Raw genomic sequence first — 19283 nt, 5'->3', positions numbered from 1 at the left:
CACTACAGAACTCTATGTTTGGGGATAGGGATAAACCATTAGTACAGTCTGGCCTATCATATTTAAGGAAGTGTTCCCTTTTAGGTGGAGGAATATACTACAGCACTCCACAGTTGATCCTTACACGTCAAGGTAAAGTATGTGGAGTGGTTTGGCTCTGTTTATGTGACTAGCAACTTGTGTGCTGCAACACATAATGTTAGCCCTGTTTCGTTTGTCTGCCTATTTGGCTGTATCCTAACACTACTGCTTATGCCTCGACTAAAATAGACTGAATTATACTGTATCGACAAATGTAGTTTACATAAACCAGTGCTTTACAATGTTTTTGCTTTTGATTGACACTGAGCATAGTGCCAGAAATGGTGGATGTTTGATCTGCTCTAGTTTAAACCTGGATCCTAGGACCAGTCAGTCTTCTCCCAGGCAGGCAGGTTTAGAAGCTGAAGGACAGCAGTAGAGGAGGAGGGCCTTGGCCTCCCACTGAGGTGATGAGCTCATATTTTAGCCTTTTTCCAGAATAGGTATTCACATGCTCACTGCGTGGTCCTTTTCACAGAGAGGGAGATAAAGAGAGGGTGATAAAGAGAGAAAGAGGGAGACTGAGAGAGAGAGAGCGCCTGGCAAGGCCTCAATGCATCCACAGATCAGATCGGCCTCTGCTACTGATTATCTGCTGTTTCCAGCACTCTCTTCTCCATCCCTTCCTCCGTCACACCTCCCTCCCTATTTTATTTCTCTCTCTCTTAGTGGGAGAAGTTGTCAATGAGGCTAGGAGGGAGGGAGTCAGCCAGGGTTAGGGTTTCATTAGAATCCTGCTCAGTCCAGGTCTTAAAGGGTAATGAAAGTAGAATCCATGTTGTGTGTGTAACACCAGGCTGCTTCTCCGTCTCTCCTCAACTCACACTCCCTCCTCCCTACCGCTGGTGTCTTCCCCTCGGGTCTGTTCAGGACTGTGCAACGTTACCGAACACTCAGATAGACATGTATCACGTAGAACAGATATGTTTGGCAGTCATGTGAAGCTGAATTCTATTCCCAGCTCTATTCATGATATTTCTATCTGCAGTGTTCAGTATAGTTAGCTACTTTGCATCCTGCTGAAATCACCCCTGGGTATTTGAGTTGTCCTCTGTCTGATCAGTTTTCTTGTGACAACCTCTCTGTCCAGATGTGTCCAGTCCTGACGGCCGCAGGAAGACTTCCAGCACCATGACCCTCAGCAGTCTGTCCAATGGGGGGCCAGGGGTACCAGGGGGTGGAGCCCAGGCCCTATGTCAGAGGAAGAGGCTGAAAGCACCCACCCTGTCAGAACTGGACAGCTCCGACTCTGACGTAAGTGTGTGTGTGTCTGTGTGTATATGTGTGTGTGCTCGCACGTGCATTTGTGTGTGTGTGTGTCTTCTTCTGGTAGTTGACATCAGTATACATCCTACAGCACTGCTCTCTGTTGTTCCCCTTACAGGATGACATCACCATTGGGGGTCAAAAGTCAGCTAGTAGCTCCAGTGTCTCTACATCGGTTGTGGACGACACCTCTCCAGAGTCTGTACTGGGCAGGAAGAGTGAGTTGACTTGTGGACCAGAAGGCCAGTGTTAGGGTTAGGGTTCGGCCAGGGTGTGCACATGAAGCTAGGGTTGGGGTTAGGGTTATGGTTCAGCCAGGGTGTGGACATGAAGCTAGGGTTAGGGTTAGGGTTCAGCTAGGGTTGGGGTTAGGGTTTAGCTAGGGTTAGGGTTCGGGTTCAGCCAGGGTGTGGACATGAAGCTATGGTTAAAGGTTATCATAGAGATCCTATAATGTGCTTTCACAGCTCTCAGCTGTTCACCCGACAGCTCTTCTATGCTAAAAATAATGCTGTCAAAGAGGGAGTGTTCTCAGTCAACTTAACTGGTAATATAAGGGTTTGAGTACTACATAAAAGTATATCACACATGTCCGTCCCCCCACCCCCAGCTCCACCCATGTTCCTGCCCATCTCCTCAACCCCCCAGCCTGAGAGACGGCAGGCCCCCCAGAGGAGACACTCCATTGAGAAGGAGACGCCCACCAACGTACGGCAGTTCATACCCCCATCCAGACAGAGCTCCAAGTCTCTGGTGAGTAACAGAAGAGAAGTAGGAAAAGAGAAGAGTTTGTCAATCTGGAGAAAATGAGCACATTGGAGATTTTGGTTCCTGAATAGTGTGTCAGTTTGTCTTGTGTTCATCAGCCTCCATCCTCTTTCTGTTAGGTGATGCTCCTAACACCCCACCTCCAATCCCCCCACCTCTTCTCCTCCACACTAACCCCTTTAACCCCTGTCCTCACCCTCTTCCATACACCTCTATAACCCCTGGCCTCCCCCTCTTCCATACACCTCTATAACCTCTGGCCTCCCCCTCTTCCATACACCTTTATAACCCCTGGCCTCACCCTCTTCCATACACCTCTATAACCCCTGGCCTCCCCCTCTTCCATCCACCTCTATAACCTCTGGCCTCCCCCTCTTCCGTCCACCTCTATAACCCCTGGCCCCCCTCTTCCATACACCTCTATAACCCATGTCCTCACCCTCTTCCATACACCTCTATAACCCCTGGCCTCCCCGTCTTCCATCCACCTCTATAACCCCTGGCGTTCCCCTCTTCCATACACCTCTATAACCCCTGGCGTTGCCCCTCCTCCATACACCTCTATAACCCCTGTCCTCCCCCTCCTCCATACACCTCTATAACCCCTGTCCTCCCCCTCTCCATATACCTCTATAACCCCTGTCCTCACCCTCTTCCATACACCTCTATAACCCCTGTCCTCACCCTCTTCCATACACCTCTATAACCCCTGTCCTCACCCTCTTCCATACACCTCTATAACCCCTGTCCTCACCCTCTTCCATACACCTCTATAACCCCTGTCCTCACCCTCTTCCATACACCTCTGTAACCCCTGTCCCCCCCTCTTCCATCCACCTCTATAACCCCTGTCCTTCTCAGGTCAGGAGGATAGCCCACCATCTGTTCCCCTGGACCCCCCTCCTCCTCCACTCCCCTCCCTACACCCTCCACCCCTTACGGAGCTCCTACCCTGTCGAGGTGTTTGTCTTGGGCATGGTGTGGTCTGCCCTGTCTGCTCTCTGCAGGGGAAGAAAGCCTATCAAGGTTTGCCAGTCGCCCCTTATGTCCCTGCTGGCGCATTGTAGTTCATCATCATCTCTTCTAATGCTTCCTGCTTTCCTAGAGACCCATCCCTCAGCCCAGGACTGTTGTTGTAGAAAGCCCTTCAGTTTAGGTGTGATTGTCATATTGCATTTTGACAGTCAACAGCAGATGCATCCCTCGCTGGAGCCCCAATCATTCCATCATACTCAACTTTCCTCCATTTAACCGTAGTTGTAGTCATTGTGATTGCAAGCATCATGTAGCCTAGTGAGCCACTGCCAATTAAAACAATGCTCTAGATAAATGAAGTCCTTCATTTTGTATATACTGTATGTAACGTACTGTTGTTCAGTAGCAAGTATAAACTCCCTGTTTTTTTGTTATTGTTGATACTCCCTGGGATCTCCCCCTCCCTCCCTGTCTCTGGGCCAGAGACAATGCAGCCCACTGTTTCTGAGTCATAAGATCAGCAGCAGGAGCCACAGCAACATTACAGAGTTACAGTATATTAATGGTTCTTCTGAGACTGAGAAACATTAGCTGGGTGCAACAACAACAAAAACTTTGATTGGAGACACACTATTGAGACACACTATTGAGACACATTATTGAGACACATTATTGGAACAACACCAGGATGACTAGTAATTGCAGCAGCAATAGACCTGGTGTACTGTTGAATGTAGCATCTCCGTAGTCTCACCGCACGCTTATTTATTGAAGTCAGAAACGGACAGAAAGAAGCAGAAAACCAACCGCAACCCCAGCTACAGAGCAGAGGGGCCTTGTCTGTTTTTAGGTTGTCTAGACTTTTAAGTGAAGCAGAACTAAGTAGAGGATCTCTGGAATTTTCACAAATATTGACATTATCTGTCATCACTCAAGTTGTTTACTCGTTCCTTGCCCTTTGTTTGTCCCCTCATCTTGCCAGATGAACAATGGAGACTTTCTTTGGCCAAACTAGTCTGAACCCGGACAGTGTGCATCGAGAGGTGCTGGTGTGTGTGGACAGAATGGTAACAAGGGCAGTGAGTGCGGTTGTCGTAGTAACCCGGGCTGGTGCTGTGTGTGTGTGTTTTCAGGAGGAGTTCTGTTTCCCAGTAGAGTGCTTGTCCCTGACGGTGGAAGAGGTGATGCACATCAGACAGGTGCTGGTCAAAGCAGACCTGGAGAAGTTCCAACAGTACAAGGACGTGTACAACGCTATGAAGAAGGGAAAGGTCCGTTTACCGCTGGTCATTTACACCCAGCTGAAGTACAAGTCTCTCGGACTAAACATCACAGTACCTATTGTTGGGGAAAATCATCTTGCATGTTCCTTTCAAAATCTTTGTAGTCACTGGATTTGATCACACACTGCTTTTTGAATGATTTGATTGCTTTTGTGCAACTTTTGATGCACCTGTTCTGAATTCCTTCTTTGTTACAGCTTTGCTTCTGTTGCCGATCCAAAAGGTTTTCCTTGTTCACCTGGTCCTACACCTGCCAGTTCTGCAAAAGGCCTGTGTGTTCACAGTGCTGTCAAAAAGTATGTCATATCTATTCTCCCACACTGATAGAAAGTCAGCCCATAATATTGACAGTCCTATACTGTACCTCCAGTGTATTTATGAGTGTGTTCATACTCTGCTCTATGTCTGTCTCTCTGTTAGATGAGGCTGCCCTCCAAGCCCTATGCCAACCTGCCCATCTATTCCCTGGGCTCTACCACCACTCTACCCAGGGACCGGGTAGCAGCTCTGGGCAAAGCTGCCAGTTTAGCTGGTCCAGCAGCAGCAGTTTCAGCAGGAAAAGGAAAAGCAGCAGCCTCAGCAGCAGCAGCAGGACCAAGCAGAGCAGCAGCCCCCAAGCCTGAGAAGCCCTCTACCAGCCACCACCGCCTCAGCCTTCAGAAGACCATGTCCAAGTAGGCACCCCTCTACTTCTTCTCTAGATTATAACACTCCCTGTTTAGATTTACAAGACTTATTCTCAAATGAAGTGTCGTTCTATTTTAAGAGCAACTGTAGCCGACTGAGCCCAGTGAGGGACAGGGACAGAACCTACTCTGTTACACAACTTAGTGTTAACCTCTCCTCTCCTCCCTCTCTCAGGTTGTCTAAGCACGGTAGTCTGGAGAAGTCCCAGTCCCGTGACGAGGTGGAGCTCCCAGCGGAGCTGACGGAGGACTGGAGCACCATGGAAGTGTGTGTAGACTGCAAGAAGTTCATCCACGACATCATTTCCTCCAGCAAGCACAGCCTCTCCCTGGCCACCAAGCGGGCGCGCTTAAAACGCAAGACCCAGTCCTTCTACATGTCGTCCCCCAAAGGAGCTGATTACCGACCCTCGGAAAGAACAATCAATGAGGTCTAGACTCTCCCCTCGTCCTTGTCTACCTTCTCCACGGTCTTCTAGCTGCTCCCAGAACTTATGGCACAATACAGAACTCTGACTGACTGGGTTTTGAGCTGGATGACCGTGCTGCGATCCGGCCTGTACCAGTAGACGTGTCTAGTTTAGTCTGTCTGTCGATGCTGTCAGAGCGGGCTGTGGACCTTTACTTTTCCTTGGAGATGTGTGGACTGTGTAGTCAGTGCTTGTTGCCATGTCCTCTGATCGTCACATACAGTACGAGTACTTTCAGACAAAATGATACTAGTCCATTTTTCTACAATATTTTGCTCGGTAATGTAATTTCTCCCATAATGTTTGCCATAGAGAGGTGGTTAAGGACACTGAATGATCAAATGTAAAGTATGAGGTAGTGTAAAGATTCAAAGCGGTATGGCCTCAGTCACCCCCTATACTGGCACAATTGGTGGAATGTGGTAGGAGCTACTCGCCCACAGAAAAATCAATGAGCACAAGGCAAAATAACACTCCATATTTGAATTCCTCAGGCTGTGGTATTCTATTGTAAGAGAGTAGGTGTGATGCTAACAACACAAGTCACATACTGAGAGCTGTGAACACCTTAAAGTGGAGACAATATGAGTTAAAAGCAACAAACGATTGGATGATGGCTTGAAAGGATATGGAACTGTGGATGTTTTTTTGACAGGTTATCATTTTCTATGGTATGGTATACATGTGTACATATGGTTCGGCTTAGAGTCAGGTGGTTTGTGGTGAAAAGTTGGCTCCCCTTTTTACTCTTCTTGACATGTTCAGGTTATTTTTAGCTGACGGTACAATAATGAATTATGCTCATTGATGTTCTCTGGGTTCTGAGCGGTCTTGATGAAGCATCATTTTACCATAAAGAATAACAGGTAACCAAACAGCGTGTCACTTTGCTCAAAGTTGGATCATACCCATGAAGGTAGCCCAAACCGCTCACCTGTCTCTCCGAAGGCGTTAGGGTCTACAGGAATGTCAGGTGTCAGCTTTAGTGCCAAAAGATTCCCTTCTGTCTAAATCATAATACAAAACCCACATAAGTATCTGGTGTAAATACTCATTGACCTTGCTATAGATAGCCATCGCAGCCCCCGATTAGAGCATGCTTCTCCAAAAGACGTCAGACTGCTGAATATACTGACTATAGAAATAGAATGAATAGAACGGGCGTCCCCATTCAAGTCAATGATAGCATAATGGGTGGACTGGCAGCCATTTTGAGTGTACCCATGCCTAGGTCACAAATATATAGGTTAAGACAACGTCGTCATAAATCTGGGAACAGTGCCGTTGCTAACTGCCGTTGTTGTATATTATTATGGGATATTAGAATCCCGTTGTCTTAACCTTTGTCATCTTCAACCTAGACCCATGCCAGGAAGTAAAATCAGGATGTGTACCCTTCATACTGTGCTGTGCTGTTTTGTTGAGTCAACTCAACTGACATTACAAAAAATGTATTCCATTGCTTGAGTCACATCAGTTAGCATCATTTGAATGAACAGTCTTCATTACCATGGCAATCCAGCATCGGTTGATAGAACATTCCATGGAAATTATAACCATGGAAATTATACCATGGAGCCATTGTGAGTGTACAGACGAGTTTACCAGTCAAATGTCCAGAGTTAGTGCTTCCAAGCCTGTTCTATTCATTCTATTTCTATGATACTAATGCTATGACATGATGAAGGAACAGTATTGACACAGTTTTTGTCACTGGTAGTTGAACACGCATGATATCATTGAGCAGGTACAGTAATTATGCTAGATAATCATGACAAAAGCAGACACAAACAGTAGAAATCACTTTTTGTCAATATTTTGTATAGCCTGTGCCCCCAAAAATCATCTAGTCTGTCCCAGTAACAAGCATGCGCCCCCAGAAATATATGCATATATGAAATGATCTCAAATGGTCTTTCTTTGCTTTACAATAGTTATGGTATGATTTAACATGCTTAAAACCACCCTCTGTTTTATTGTATAGGCAGCAAAGAATGGTATTACACGCTACTCTACTGTTCAACTCAAAGCCTCAAAATGATGCCTTCATGAATTTGTATATCAGTTGTGTGGGACTGTGGTGTGTCTTAACCATATAGTTTGTCTCTAAACCAGAAGCAGAAGCATATTTCGGGAGCCAGGAATCAGGATGTATGTATATTAAAGTGACTATTACAAATCCAGTCTTGTTCCTTATATTTCTGCCTTAAATACACTGCCTTCTTCTCTCATCATTAACATATTATTGCTGTGACAGATTGAATCCACAGCGAGTCAGCATACTGTATGTAAATATGATTTATAGTAATGTCCGTCCATAGAGCAGGTCTGTGTTTCCTTGACACTTTACATCACAACTAAAATCATTTAGACTTGGGGCTATTAATTTAGCCTAGATCCAAACTAAATTGCTCTGTTTGGTAAAGTGAAACAGAACTATTCAGGTAGGATCTAGGCTACTATTAACTAGTTTAGAGATTGTATCTCACAAAACAAGTCATTGCAGGACAGAATATGGACTACAGTAAGTAGAGGTGATCTACTGTGTGCTACATAAAAGAAAGGCCCATATGTGACAGCAACATGCATGTACTACTGTGTAGCTTGTATCTTTAAACTGTTCAAACCTTCCAGATGTAACTCCTACCTGAGAGTTCAAGAAATTATGACAAAGAATAATAAAAATGTAATGCAATACCTTTACAATGTTGTATGGATATTTCATTAAGTGACATGCCGGCTTTTCAAGAAAAAAAATATATAGAGAAAGCAATAGATTGAGATGTTTGTTTTTATTGACGTATAAAACAATAATTGATGTACCTTTTATAATAAACTTTTTCTTTGTATAGAAATAACCTATTTCAACAAATGTTGATAACTTAGTAGAACAGTGAATATGTACAGTATAATTTTCAGTAAAGATAAATCAGTATGTCCTAACATTTATTCAAATGAATACATTAAGAATACATTCAAAGTAAAACAGCACCTTTTCTTCTTTTTTTTTTTGCAGCAAGTAAATACTTCAAATAAATTAAATGCACTTTATCAGCAGCAGTGGTCAGTGGTCAGTGGTCAGTGGTTAGTGGTCAGTGGTCAGTGGTCAGTGGTTAGTGGTCAGTGGTTAGTGGTCAGTGGTCAGTGGTCAGTGGTCAGTGGTTAGTGGTCAGTGGTTAGTGGTCAGTGGTCAGTGGTCAGTGGTCAGTGGTTAGTGGTCAGTGGTCAGTGGTCAGTGGTTAGTGGTCAGTGGTCAGTGGTTAGTGGTCAGTGGTTAGTGGTCAGTGGTCAGTGGTCAGTGGTCAGTGGTTAGTGGTCAGTGGTCAGTGGTCAGTGGTTAGTGGTCAGTGGTTAGTGGTCAGTGGTCAGTGGTCAGTGGTCAGTGGTTAGTGGTCAGTGGTTAGTGGTCAGTGGTTAGTGGTCAGTGGTTAGTGGTCAGTGGTTAGTGGTCAGTGGTCAGTGGTCAGTGGTTAGTGGTCAGTGTTCAGTGGTCAGTGGTCAGCAGCAGTGGTCAGTGGTTAGTGGTCAGTGGTTAGTGGGCAGTGGTCAGTGGTCAGTGGCAGTGGACAGTGGTCAGCAGTGGTCAGTGGCAGTGGTCAGTGGTCAGTGGCAGTGGTCAGTGGTCAGTGCGGTCATTATAAATTGGGTTCACAGAACACAATCTAGGTACTGTATGATTCAATACTTATTCCATAAGTCTACGGACCAAAAATATGGTTCATTCTTTGATTATGTAGGGTTAAGTTATACTATCCAAACAATACACTACAATTTACAATACATATACATTCCCCAGAAATCAAGTTCATCGACACAGCAAGGAACATTACAATGTAGCCAATGGCCATACATTTTGTCCCCATATCACTCACGGAGATTGAGAGCCACGGTCGCTTGTGGTGCAGTAACTTGCTCAAGTGCACAACAGCAGGAGATGGCATCTAGGATATAAGAGTTTAAATGCATATATGATATGTATGGCTCTGATAGGATTCTGATGCAGTGCCACACAACAACTAGTTTAGACATTAAAGTTTAGGCATTAACTCTGAATGGTTAAGGTAAGGGTTAAGGTTAGGGATAGGCTTAAAACAAAAATCTCAAGTACAACTTTCTATCACTGGATTCAAACATGAAACCTTTGGCACCAGAGGCAGGTAACCTAGCGGTTAAGAGCGATGGGCCAGTAACTGAAAGGTCACTGGTTTGAATTGCTGACGCGACTAGGTGAAAAATCTGTCTAGGTGAAAAATATGTCTATGTGCCCTAATTGCTCCTGTAAGTCACTCTGGATAAAAGAGTCTGCTAAATGACTTAAATGGAAACTAGTTGGTGGTGTATGAGGGGAGTTTCCCCAATACAATGTAAACCACTTTGAGCATCTGGAAAAGCACTACAAAAATCTAATCAGTTACTTTCATTAATGAGTTTTTCTTCTTCCCCTTCTTCCTCTTCCGGTGTGTCTTCAGCCTGCAGGTTGTTGTTGTCCCCGATGATGACATACTGCAGTTGGGACCCATAGACCTGGACACTCCTCTGGAGCTCTGGATCTAGACAGGCCTGTACTGCTCTCTGGTGATCACTGGTGATGTTGCCTCCCATTGTCTCTGTAATAGAGTCATTAATGGAATGCAGTACAGTATATGAAAGTTATGAATCTAATGGCTTCTTTGAACTCATTAACGAAAGGTAAAGTGAAGGGTAAAATGAAATTCTTAAGCTCCGAGCTCCAACTGTGCAGGTCAAAAAGAGAAGTGAATAATTATAATAGTACATACAGTTGAAGTCAGAAGTTTACATGCACCTTAGCCAAATGCATTTAAACGCAATTGTTCATAATTCCTTACATTTAATCCTAGTAAAAGTTCCCTGTCTAATGTCAGTTAGGATCACCACCTTATTTCAAGAATGTGAAATGTCAGAATAAGTTGAGAGAATTATGTATTTCAGCTTTTATTTCTTTCATCACATTCCCAGTGGGTCAGAAGTTTAGATACACTCAATTCGTATTTGGTAGCATTGCCTTTAAGTTGTTTAACTTGGGTCAAACATTTTGGGTAGCCTTCCACAAGCTTCCCACAATACATTTTGGCCCATTCCTCCTGACTGAGCTGGTGTAACTGAGTCAGGTTTGTAGGCCTCCTTGCTCGCACACGCTTTTTCAGTTCTGCCCACACATTTTCTATAGGATTGAGGTCAGGGCTTTGTGATGGCCACTCCAATACCTTGACTTTGTTGTCCTTAAGCCATTTTGCCACAACTTTGGAAGTATGCTTGGGGTCATTGTCCATTTGGAAGACCCATTTGCGAGCAAACTTTAACTTCCTGACTGATGTCTTGAGATGTTGCTTCAATATATCCACATAATTTTACCTCCTCGTGATGCCATCTATTTTGTGAAGTGCACCAGTCCCTCCTGCAGCAAAGCACACCCACAACATGATGCTGCCACCTCCGTGCTTCACGGTTGGGATGGGGTTCTTCGGCTTGCAAGCCTCCCCCTTTTCCGCCAAACATAACAATGGTCATTATGGCCAAACAGTTCTATTTTTGTTTCAGACCAGAGTATTTTTGTTTCAGACCAGAGTACATTTTTCCAAAAAGTACTATCTTTGTCCCCATGTGCAGTTGCAAACTGTAGTCTGGCTTTTTTGGGGCGGTTTTGGAGCAGTGGCTTCTTCCTTTCTGAGCAGTCCTTCAGGTTATGTCGATATAGGACTCGTTTTACTGTGGATATAGATACTTTTGTACCCGTTTCCTCCAGCATCTTCACAAGGTCCTTTGCTGTTGTTCTGGGGTTGATTTGCACTTTTTCACCAAAGTATGTTCATCTCTAGGAGACAGAACGAGTCTCCTTCCTGAGCGGTATGACGGCTGTGTGGTCCCATGGTGTTTATACATGCGTACTATTGTTTGTACAGATGAACATGGTACCTTCAGGCGTTTGCTCCCAAGGGGGCTATTATTGCTCCCAAGGATGAACCAGACTTCTGGAGGTCTTGGCTGATTTCTTTTGACTTTCCCATGATGTCAAGTAAAGAGGCACTGAGTTTGAAGGTAGGCTTTGAAATACATCCACAGGTACACCTCCAATTGACTCAAATGATGTCATTTTGCCTATCAGAAGCTTCTAAAGCCATGACATCATTTTCGGAAAATTTTTGAGCTCTTTAAAGGCACAGTCAACTTAGTAAACTTCTGACCCACTGGAATTGTGATACAGTGAATTATAAGTGAATTACTCTGTCTGTAAACAATTGTTGGAAAAATGACTTGTGTCATGCACAAAGTAGATGTCCTAACCGACTTGCCAAAACTTTAGTTTGTTAATAAGACATTTGTGGAGTGGTTGAAAAACGGGTTTTAATGACTCCAACCTAACTATGTAAACTTCCGAATTCAACTATATGTGCTTGTATCTGTGAATGTGCTTGAATCTTGTAACACATCATTTTAATTATATGAATTGATGAGAATTTGACTGTAACTTACCATGCCTAGCATCCTCTGAACCCATGCTCTGAGGTTGTTGTATACACGTTGTCACTCCTTGAAAGTTGCCATCTCCAATGATGCAGTTACTCAAATTGGAATGGCTGATGTTGATGACGTAAGTTGGGGCAGTGTTGGTCCTCCTCCACTCTGTTGTTTGGGATGTGAGAAAAAAGGGAAGAGGTTGAAAAATGGGAAATAGTCTGTTGTTGACAATAGTATCCCGGCGATTCCCGTTGCGTCATGATGATGACATACTGTAAAAACCTTCCATGAGCTTTAGTTTTGGACACGTGGAGAAACCATTTAGATGTAAGCCTACACTTTACCTATAAAAAAATGATTTTATATGAGGAATGTAACATTCTTGAGGTTCTGGAACATTCTTGGGCCTCACCTGCATCGGACACCAAATGGTGCTGGGTTTCCAGTGCTTCCAAAAGGTAAAGTGAGGTAGAATTCGGCTTACCATATACATAACATATACCATATACTACAGAGAAAACGTGCTGCAATCTAGGCCAAGTTAGCCTACCTCTCTAAATACCACATAACATTACTATTTTTTATTTATTTTTGTATAACCTTTATTTGAATTAGAATCACAAAATCACCGTAAGCCTAGACTATTCATAACCATATTTAAATGTTGATGAAAACTACATGAAAACTATAGACATGTAGGCCAAAGTCATTTATTTGCAATTAATCAAATGAAAAAATGTACACTTTTGAAGAGACTTACCTGGGAGGCCGGTAACTCTTTCGAACTGTGGTGGGCACTGGCAACACTTTTCTAGTGAGTCGAAAAAGAGAAGACAGGCGTTGCGACCCTTCTTCAGCACCACCTGGAGCAGTTTGGCAGCCTTCTCCATGTCTGTTCTCTGGGACCAGATCACCTGGCTCTCATACTCTGTGATGGTCCTGGAGCTCAACAAGTACACGCACAGCCTTTCCACTGCACAGCATGACATAGATTTGCTAAGAGCGTGTAACTGAAGTTGTAAGCTCCTTTCTTGGATGAGAGAGCAAAAATAACAGAAACAAATATTTCAGTGTTAAAACATGATAATAATATGCATTCTCTTAATTAATTCAAAAGAAAATGTGATGAAAGAAGTGTAGGGTAGGCTAATGCAAAAAAATATCACATTCACATCGACCCTGTTATTCTCACGGGTTATTCCCCATCTAAACCACTTTCTGACTGTAAACATAACATCATCTCGTGCCTGCCTGCCTGCCCTACATTTCTAACAAACGCATTTCCATTACATTTTAGATCTTAACATTAACACCTAACTGTATAGTTTATAGTGTAGGCCTAAATACAGAGTTTTCTTGTATTTCATCAATTGCTTCCATACATATCATAGGCCTATCCCTTTTTGTTTAGATTGAATCATTGTAATCTCGGTTCACACATAGCTAAAATTGTAAACTGTCAATCCACGAAAGATTAGAGGAAAGTGATTTCTTACCAGGTAAAATCTCGCATTTTTCGTTACATTGTAACATAATTGTTAATTTGACAGAACGATATAGGCTACATTACAACACTGTACCACTCTGTGTGTATCTTTTCGACTGGGAAATGGGCTGTGCAATCGGTTGTCGGTAATTTTTATAGGCTGCGGTAGCAAAATTTCTGAAATAAAAGTCCCTAATGCTGGCGGGTATGCTCAGACTGTTTTGGGAGTTTCCACTTGCTTCCCCCCTCATAATAAATTCCCCAACCGCGCTTGTATTGTCAAGAAGAACAGAAAAAAATGGCAAGAATTGCAGAAAATTGGCCATGATATAAAGTTTTGTTGACGTTAAAAATTCATTTTAATTATTCTAATCTTATAGGATAGCTAGAGTAGCCTATGCTTAAACCAATACTTGCAATAGCCATTTGTGGAACACTGCAGGTTTATCACCACAGTACATTTGGTTTCAGTTTGTATATTGATTTGCCATTCCGTTTTCTCGTCAATACCTCTTAGACAGAAGGTCCTAGGATGATTCGGTGATATATATATTAGATGAGGGTAAGGACCAATGTACAGGTACCCCCCCATTACTTTCCTTTGGAAAAAAAGTTACTCTATGTTGATTTCAGTAGGGGGATATTATGCAATCGCTGCCGAGGGACCGTCTTAAAAGTGCAATCAGCTGTAGCTGGTGTTTACAGAAACTTTATTTTAAATGAAATAATCTATAGATCTTAAACCAACTGTTTATCCCTCAATAATTACATTTTAAAATGGTATCTTGTTTATTTTTTATGGATTTTATGTAGAAATATGAGCTAAAAAAACATAAATAGGCCTATGATCTTTCTCACTCGTATGCAACCTACTGTAGCCTGCTTGTATGACCTAGAGAGCTAAAATCACTTGTGGCAAAGTCACTATTGCCTCTAACCCATGATGCACCCATTAGAATTCCCATTTTAAAGATCCCTGATTTATAAATTAATATTTCATAGTTATCCTTTTTAATGGCTTCCGCTCTACATGTACAGACAAGTGCGGTGTGTTCCCTGACCTCTATCATCAAAGTGAATTACTTTTTACAGCTGTGGTTATTAATTCAATAGCTTCCAGTCCAAATGACATATACATCAGTTTATATCGTTGACCTCCCTTGTCCATAGTACACCCATTATAATTGCAATTTTATATTGCATTGATATTCATACGAATATTTCATGTGATAAGTCTAATTTTCAATAGCTCACTGTCAAAATTAGCTATAGATATACAGGCAAGTGTGATGGGTTCCTGGTCCATTCTTATCAAAGGTACACCTTTTATTGTTTCAAAATTCCTCCCCTTTGATTTTCTACAAATATTTATCTTATTTTTACAGATCTAATTTTCAATTGCTTCCAGTCCAAATTACATACACAGTGCATATTCACACCCCTTATCTTTTACCACATTTAGTTGTGTTACAAAGTGGGATTAAAATTGATTTAATTGTTTTTTTTGTCAACGATATACACAAAATACTATGTAATGTCAAAGTGGAAGAAAAATTCTAACATTTGTAAAAAAAAATTAAAAAAAAGTTTAAAAAAAAGTTTAAATAAACCTAATTGGTGTAATAGGGACGAGGATTTTAGATGTATAGTACCAATCAAAATTTTGGACACACCTACTCATTACAGTGTTATTCTTTATTTTTACATCGTAGAATAATAGTGGACATCAAAAATATAAAATAACACACATGGAATCATGTAATAACCAAAAAGGTGTTACACAAATCAAAATATATTTTATATTTGAGATTCTTCAAAGTAGCCACTCTTTGTCTTGATGACAGCTTTGCACACACTTGGCATTCTCTCAACCAGCTTCATGAGGTATTCACCTGGAATGCCTTTCAATTAACAGGTGTGCCTTGTTAAAAGTAAATTTGTGGAATTTCTTTCCTTCTTAATGCGTTTGAGCCAATCAGTTGTGTTGTGACAAGGTAGGGGTGGTATACAGAAGATAGCTGTCACACCCTGATCTGTTTCACCTGTCTTTGTGATTGTCTCCAACCCCCTCCAGTTGTCACCCATCTTCCCCATTACATCCTGTGTATTTATACCTGTGTTCTCTGTTGGTCTGTTGCCAGTTTGTCTTGATTGTCAAGTCATCCAGCATTTTTGTGTCTCAGCTCTTGCTTTTCCCAGACTCTCTTTTTCTCGCCCTCCTGCTTTTGACCATTGCCTGTCCTGACTCTGAGCCCACCTGCCTGATCACTCAGTCTGCCCCTGACCCTGCCTGCCGACCTCTACCTTTTCGCCACCTCTGGATTATTGACCTCTGCTTACCCTGACCCTGAGCCTGCCTGCCATCCGGTACCATTGCCCCACCTCTGGTTTACTGACTCCTGCCTACCTTGACCTGTCTATTGCCTCCCCCTGTTGGATTATTAAACTATTGTTAATTCAACGTGGTATGCATCTGGGTCTTACCTTCATACCTGATAGTACAAACTGGCCATGACTGACCCAGCAGACCCGGGCCAGCTGCGCAACGCTGTCTCCTCCCAAGGGATTGCTTTGTGTTCATATGGAGGGGGTCCAAATGTTGGCCGAGTGCCATGACCAGGCGTTGGACATGCTGCTGGATCTATTCCGCGGGTTGTCTGGGGGGCAGCCTGCCACGGTGGTAACCCCACCACCCCTCAGTAACTCGGTCGGTTAGCAGCGCCGCCCCACCAGCCACTCCACCTTCCACGGAGCCCCGTTTACCTCCCCCGGAACGCTTTAATGGCTGGTTCATCCTGACCCTTCCAGTCAGTTCATGGTGGAGGCCGATGCTTTGGATGTCGGAGTGGGGGCTGTTCTGTCCCAACGTTCTGCCATGGACCTTAAGCTGCATCCCTGCACCTTCTTCTCCCACCGCCTCAGCGCCACTGAGAGGAACTACGATGTGGGGAATCGGGGGCTTCTTGCGGTGAAGATGGCATTGGAGGAATGGAGACACTGGCTAGAAGGGGTGGAACGTCCATTCATTGTGTGGACCGACCACAAAAACCTGGAGTATCTCCACACTGCCAAGCGCCTCAACTTCAGGCAAACGAGATGGGCCCTGCTGTTTACCCGGTTCAATTTATCCCTCTCCTACCAGCCAGGGTCCAAGAACGTCAAGCCAAATGCCCTGTCTCACCGCTATAACCCCACGGTTACCACCCCGGAGCCCGAGACCACCCTTCCCACCTAGTGATGGCACTCAGCTGGGGTATCGGAAAACAGGTCTGGGAGGTGCAGTGGTCCCAGCCAAACCCTGGGGGGAGCCCAGATAACCGGATGTTTGTGTCTGATGTTGTCCGCTCCACGGTCCTGGTGTGGGCCCATTCCTCCAGGCTTGTCTGTCACCCGGGCCCTCGTCGGACCCTGGGGGACCCAGATAACTGGATGTTTGTGTCTGATGTTGTCCGCTCCACAGTCCTGGAGTGGGTCTATTCCTCCAGGCTTGCCTTTCACCCGGGCCCTCGTTGAACCCTGGGAGGGACCCAGATAACTGGATGTTTGTGTCTGATGTTGTCCGCTCCACAGTCCTGGAGTGGGTCTATTCCTCCAGGCTTGCCTGTCACCCGGGCCCTCGTTGAACCCTGGGAGGGGCTCAGATAACCGGATGTTTGTGTCTGATGTTGTCCGCTCCACAGTCCTGGAGTGGGTCTATTCCTCCAGGCTTGCCTGTCACCCGGGCCCTCGTTGAACCCTGGGAGGGGCTCAGATAACCGGATGTTTGTGTCTGATGTTGTCCGCTCCACAGTCCTGGAGTGGGTCTATTCCTCCAGGCTTGCCTGTCACCCGGGCACTCGTTGGACCCTGGGAGGAGCTCAGATAACCGGATGTTTGTGTCTGATGTTGTCCTCTCCACAGTCCTGGAGTGGAACCATTCCTCCAGGCATGCCTGTCACCCGGGGTCCTGTCGGACCCTGGGAGGAGCTCAGATAACTGGATGTTTGTGTCTGATGTTGTCCGCTCTGTGGTCCTGGAGTGGAACCATTCCTCCAGGCTTGCCTGTCACCCGTGCCCTCGTTGGACCCTGACCTTCGTGTGACAACGCTTTTGGTGGCCTACTATGGTTCTGGGTGTTGCCACATTTGTTGCCGCCTGCATGGTCTGCGCACAGAACAAAACTCCTCGGCAAGCACCAGCTGGTCTTCCCCAACCGCTGCCTGTCCTTCACCGTCCCTGGTCCCATATATCTCTGGATTTCGTCACGGGTCTCCTTCCGTCTGAGGGCAACACTGCCATCCTGACTGTGGTCCACAGGTTTTCCAAAGCCGCCCACTTCATTCCTCTCCCCAAACTACAGTGAGCTAACATCGCAAAGATGCGCATCTACTGGAAGATGGGTAAAAAAAGCAGACATTGAATATCCCTTTGAGCAGATGAAGTTATTAATTACACTTTCTATGGTGTATCAATACACCCATTCACTACAAAGAAACAGGCACCCTTCCTAACTCAGTTGCCAGAGTTTAATGGCTGTGATAGGAGAAAACTGAGGATGGATAAACAATATTTTAGTTACTCCCCGATACTAACCTAAATTAAAGAGTGAAAAGAAGGAAGCCTGTGCAGAATAAAAATGATTCCAAAACATGCATCATGTTTGCAATAAGGCACTAAAGTAAACTGCAAATAGTGGCAAAGAAATTAATTTCATGTCCTGAATACAAAACGTTGTGTTTGAGGCAAATCCAACGTAACATACTCAGTGATATGTTGGATTTGCCACAAATTAGATCTGTACATGAATTAATAACCACAGCTGTACTTGGTGATATATTTTTAGAAAATCAAAGGTGAGCCATTTTGGAAAATATACGATCTTTGATAAGAGAGGTCAATGAAACCAACACACTTGTCTGTTGATCTGTAACTCATATGGGCAGTGAGCTATTGAAAATTAGACCTATCACAGGAGATATTTATGTAATATCAATAAATAAAAATTGCAATTCTAATGTATGTAGACTACTATGGACGAGCGCGGTAAGAGACGTAACCTCAAGTGGTTTTAGATGTATATGTCATGTATGTCACACCCTGATCTGGTTCACCTGTCCTTGTGATTGTCTCCAGCCACTCCAGGTTTCGCTTATTATCCCCGGTGTATTTATCCCTGTGTTTCCTGTCTCTCTGTGCCAGTTCATCTTGTTTGCCAAGTCAACCAGCGCTTTTTCTTGCTCCTATTTTCCCAGTCTCCATTTATTTCTAGTCCTCCTGGTTTCAACCCTTGCCTTTCCTGACTCCGAACCCGCCTGCCTGATCATTCTGCCTGTTCTGAATACAAGCCTGCCTATCCCCTTGAACTCTTTTGGTCTCGGATCTGGTTTCTGACCCCTGCCTGGTACTGTTTGGACTCTGACCTGTTTTATGAACTCTTGCCTGTCCCCCGACCGGCCTTTGCCTACTCCTTATGTTATAATAAATCTCAGAGCTCAACCATCTCCCTCCTGTGTCTGCATTTGGGTCTCGCCTTGTGCCCTTATAATGTAGATAGGAAGCTATCAAATTAACGCTGTAATAAGAAAAATATTTCTAGAGAATCGAAGGGGAGGAATTAAAAATGTATAAGAGAGGTGAAGGAAACCACTACCATTGTCTGTAGATCTGTAGCTCATATGGATAGGAAGGTATTGAAAGTTAGACCTATCACAAGAAATATGCCTATAAAATCAGGGAAGTACTGAACTGGAATTCTAATGAATGTAGCATGGATGAGTGGGGTCAGTTACTTCACATTATCTGGTTTTACATT

General features: G+C 44.1%; 2 protein-coding genes across 5 annotated transcripts in view; one reads left to right on the top strand and one right to left on the bottom strand.

Moving 5' to 3' along the window:
* Window positions 1–8235, top strand: part of LOC112222794 (protein spire homolog 1) — a 45628-nt gene extending 37393 nt beyond the window's left edge. For 2 of the 4 annotated variants that reach the window (XM_024385567.2, XM_024385566.2), the window contains 8 exons: window positions 85–132; window positions 1172–1335; window positions 1466–1565; window positions 1958–2100; window positions 4224–4361; window positions 4571–4669; window positions 4794–5047; window positions 5235–8235. In XM_024385567.2, the coding sequence (XP_024241335.2) occupies window positions 85–132; window positions 1172–1335; window positions 1466–1565; window positions 1958–2100; window positions 4224–4361; window positions 4571–4669; window positions 4794–5047; window positions 5235–5496 (1208 nt within the window). In that variant the 3' untranslated portion in view covers window positions 5497–8235. The remainder of the gene's footprint in view (window positions 1–84; window positions 133–1171; window positions 1336–1465; window positions 1566–1957; window positions 2101–4223; window positions 4362–4570; window positions 4670–4793; window positions 5048–5234) is intronic. The other 2 variants (XM_024385568.2, XM_024385569.2) reach the window with 1 other exon arrangement.
* An 867-nt stretch (window positions 8236–9102) lies between these two features.
* LOC112222606 lies at window positions 9103–13630 on the bottom strand. Its single transcript, XM_024385339.2, has 4 exons — window positions 13503–13630; window positions 12767–13036; window positions 12022–12171; window positions 9103–10136 (listed from the first exon to the last, which is right to left on the bottom strand). Exons 1-4 carry the CDS (start codon window positions 13537–13539, stop codon window positions 9937–9939), a joined length of 657 nt encoding a protein of 218 aa, XP_024241107.1. The 5' UTR covers window positions 13540–13630; the 3' UTR covers window positions 9103–9936.
* Window positions 13631–19283: the final 5653 nt, after the last annotated feature.

The sequence above is a fragment of the Oncorhynchus tshawytscha genome, linkage group LG23 (assembly GCF_018296145.1).
Source record: "Oncorhynchus tshawytscha isolate Ot180627B linkage group LG23, Otsh_v2.0, whole genome shotgun sequence".
In the NCBI taxonomy this organism is placed as follows: Eukaryota; Metazoa; Chordata; class Actinopteri; order Salmoniformes; family Salmonidae; genus Oncorhynchus; species Oncorhynchus tshawytscha.
This window is presented reverse-complemented; position numbering and strand designations above follow the sequence as displayed.

What these genes read in the sequence shown, in the direction of transcription:
- LOC112222606 (XM_024385339.2), bottom strand. Translation starts at nt 13,539, where the DNA reads ATGTTACAATGTAACGAAAAATGCGAGATTTTACCTG. An exon ending in AAAATGCGAGATTTTACCTG is followed by an intron (nt 13,037 to 13,502) that starts GTAAGAAATCAC and finishes CTCTCATCCAAG; the next exon opens with AAAGGAGCTTACAACTTCAG. An exon ending in AAGAGTTACCGGCCTCCCAG is followed by an intron (nt 12,172 to 12,766) that starts GTAAGTCTCTTC and finishes CCCAAACAACAG; the next exon opens with AGTGGAGGAGGACCAACACT.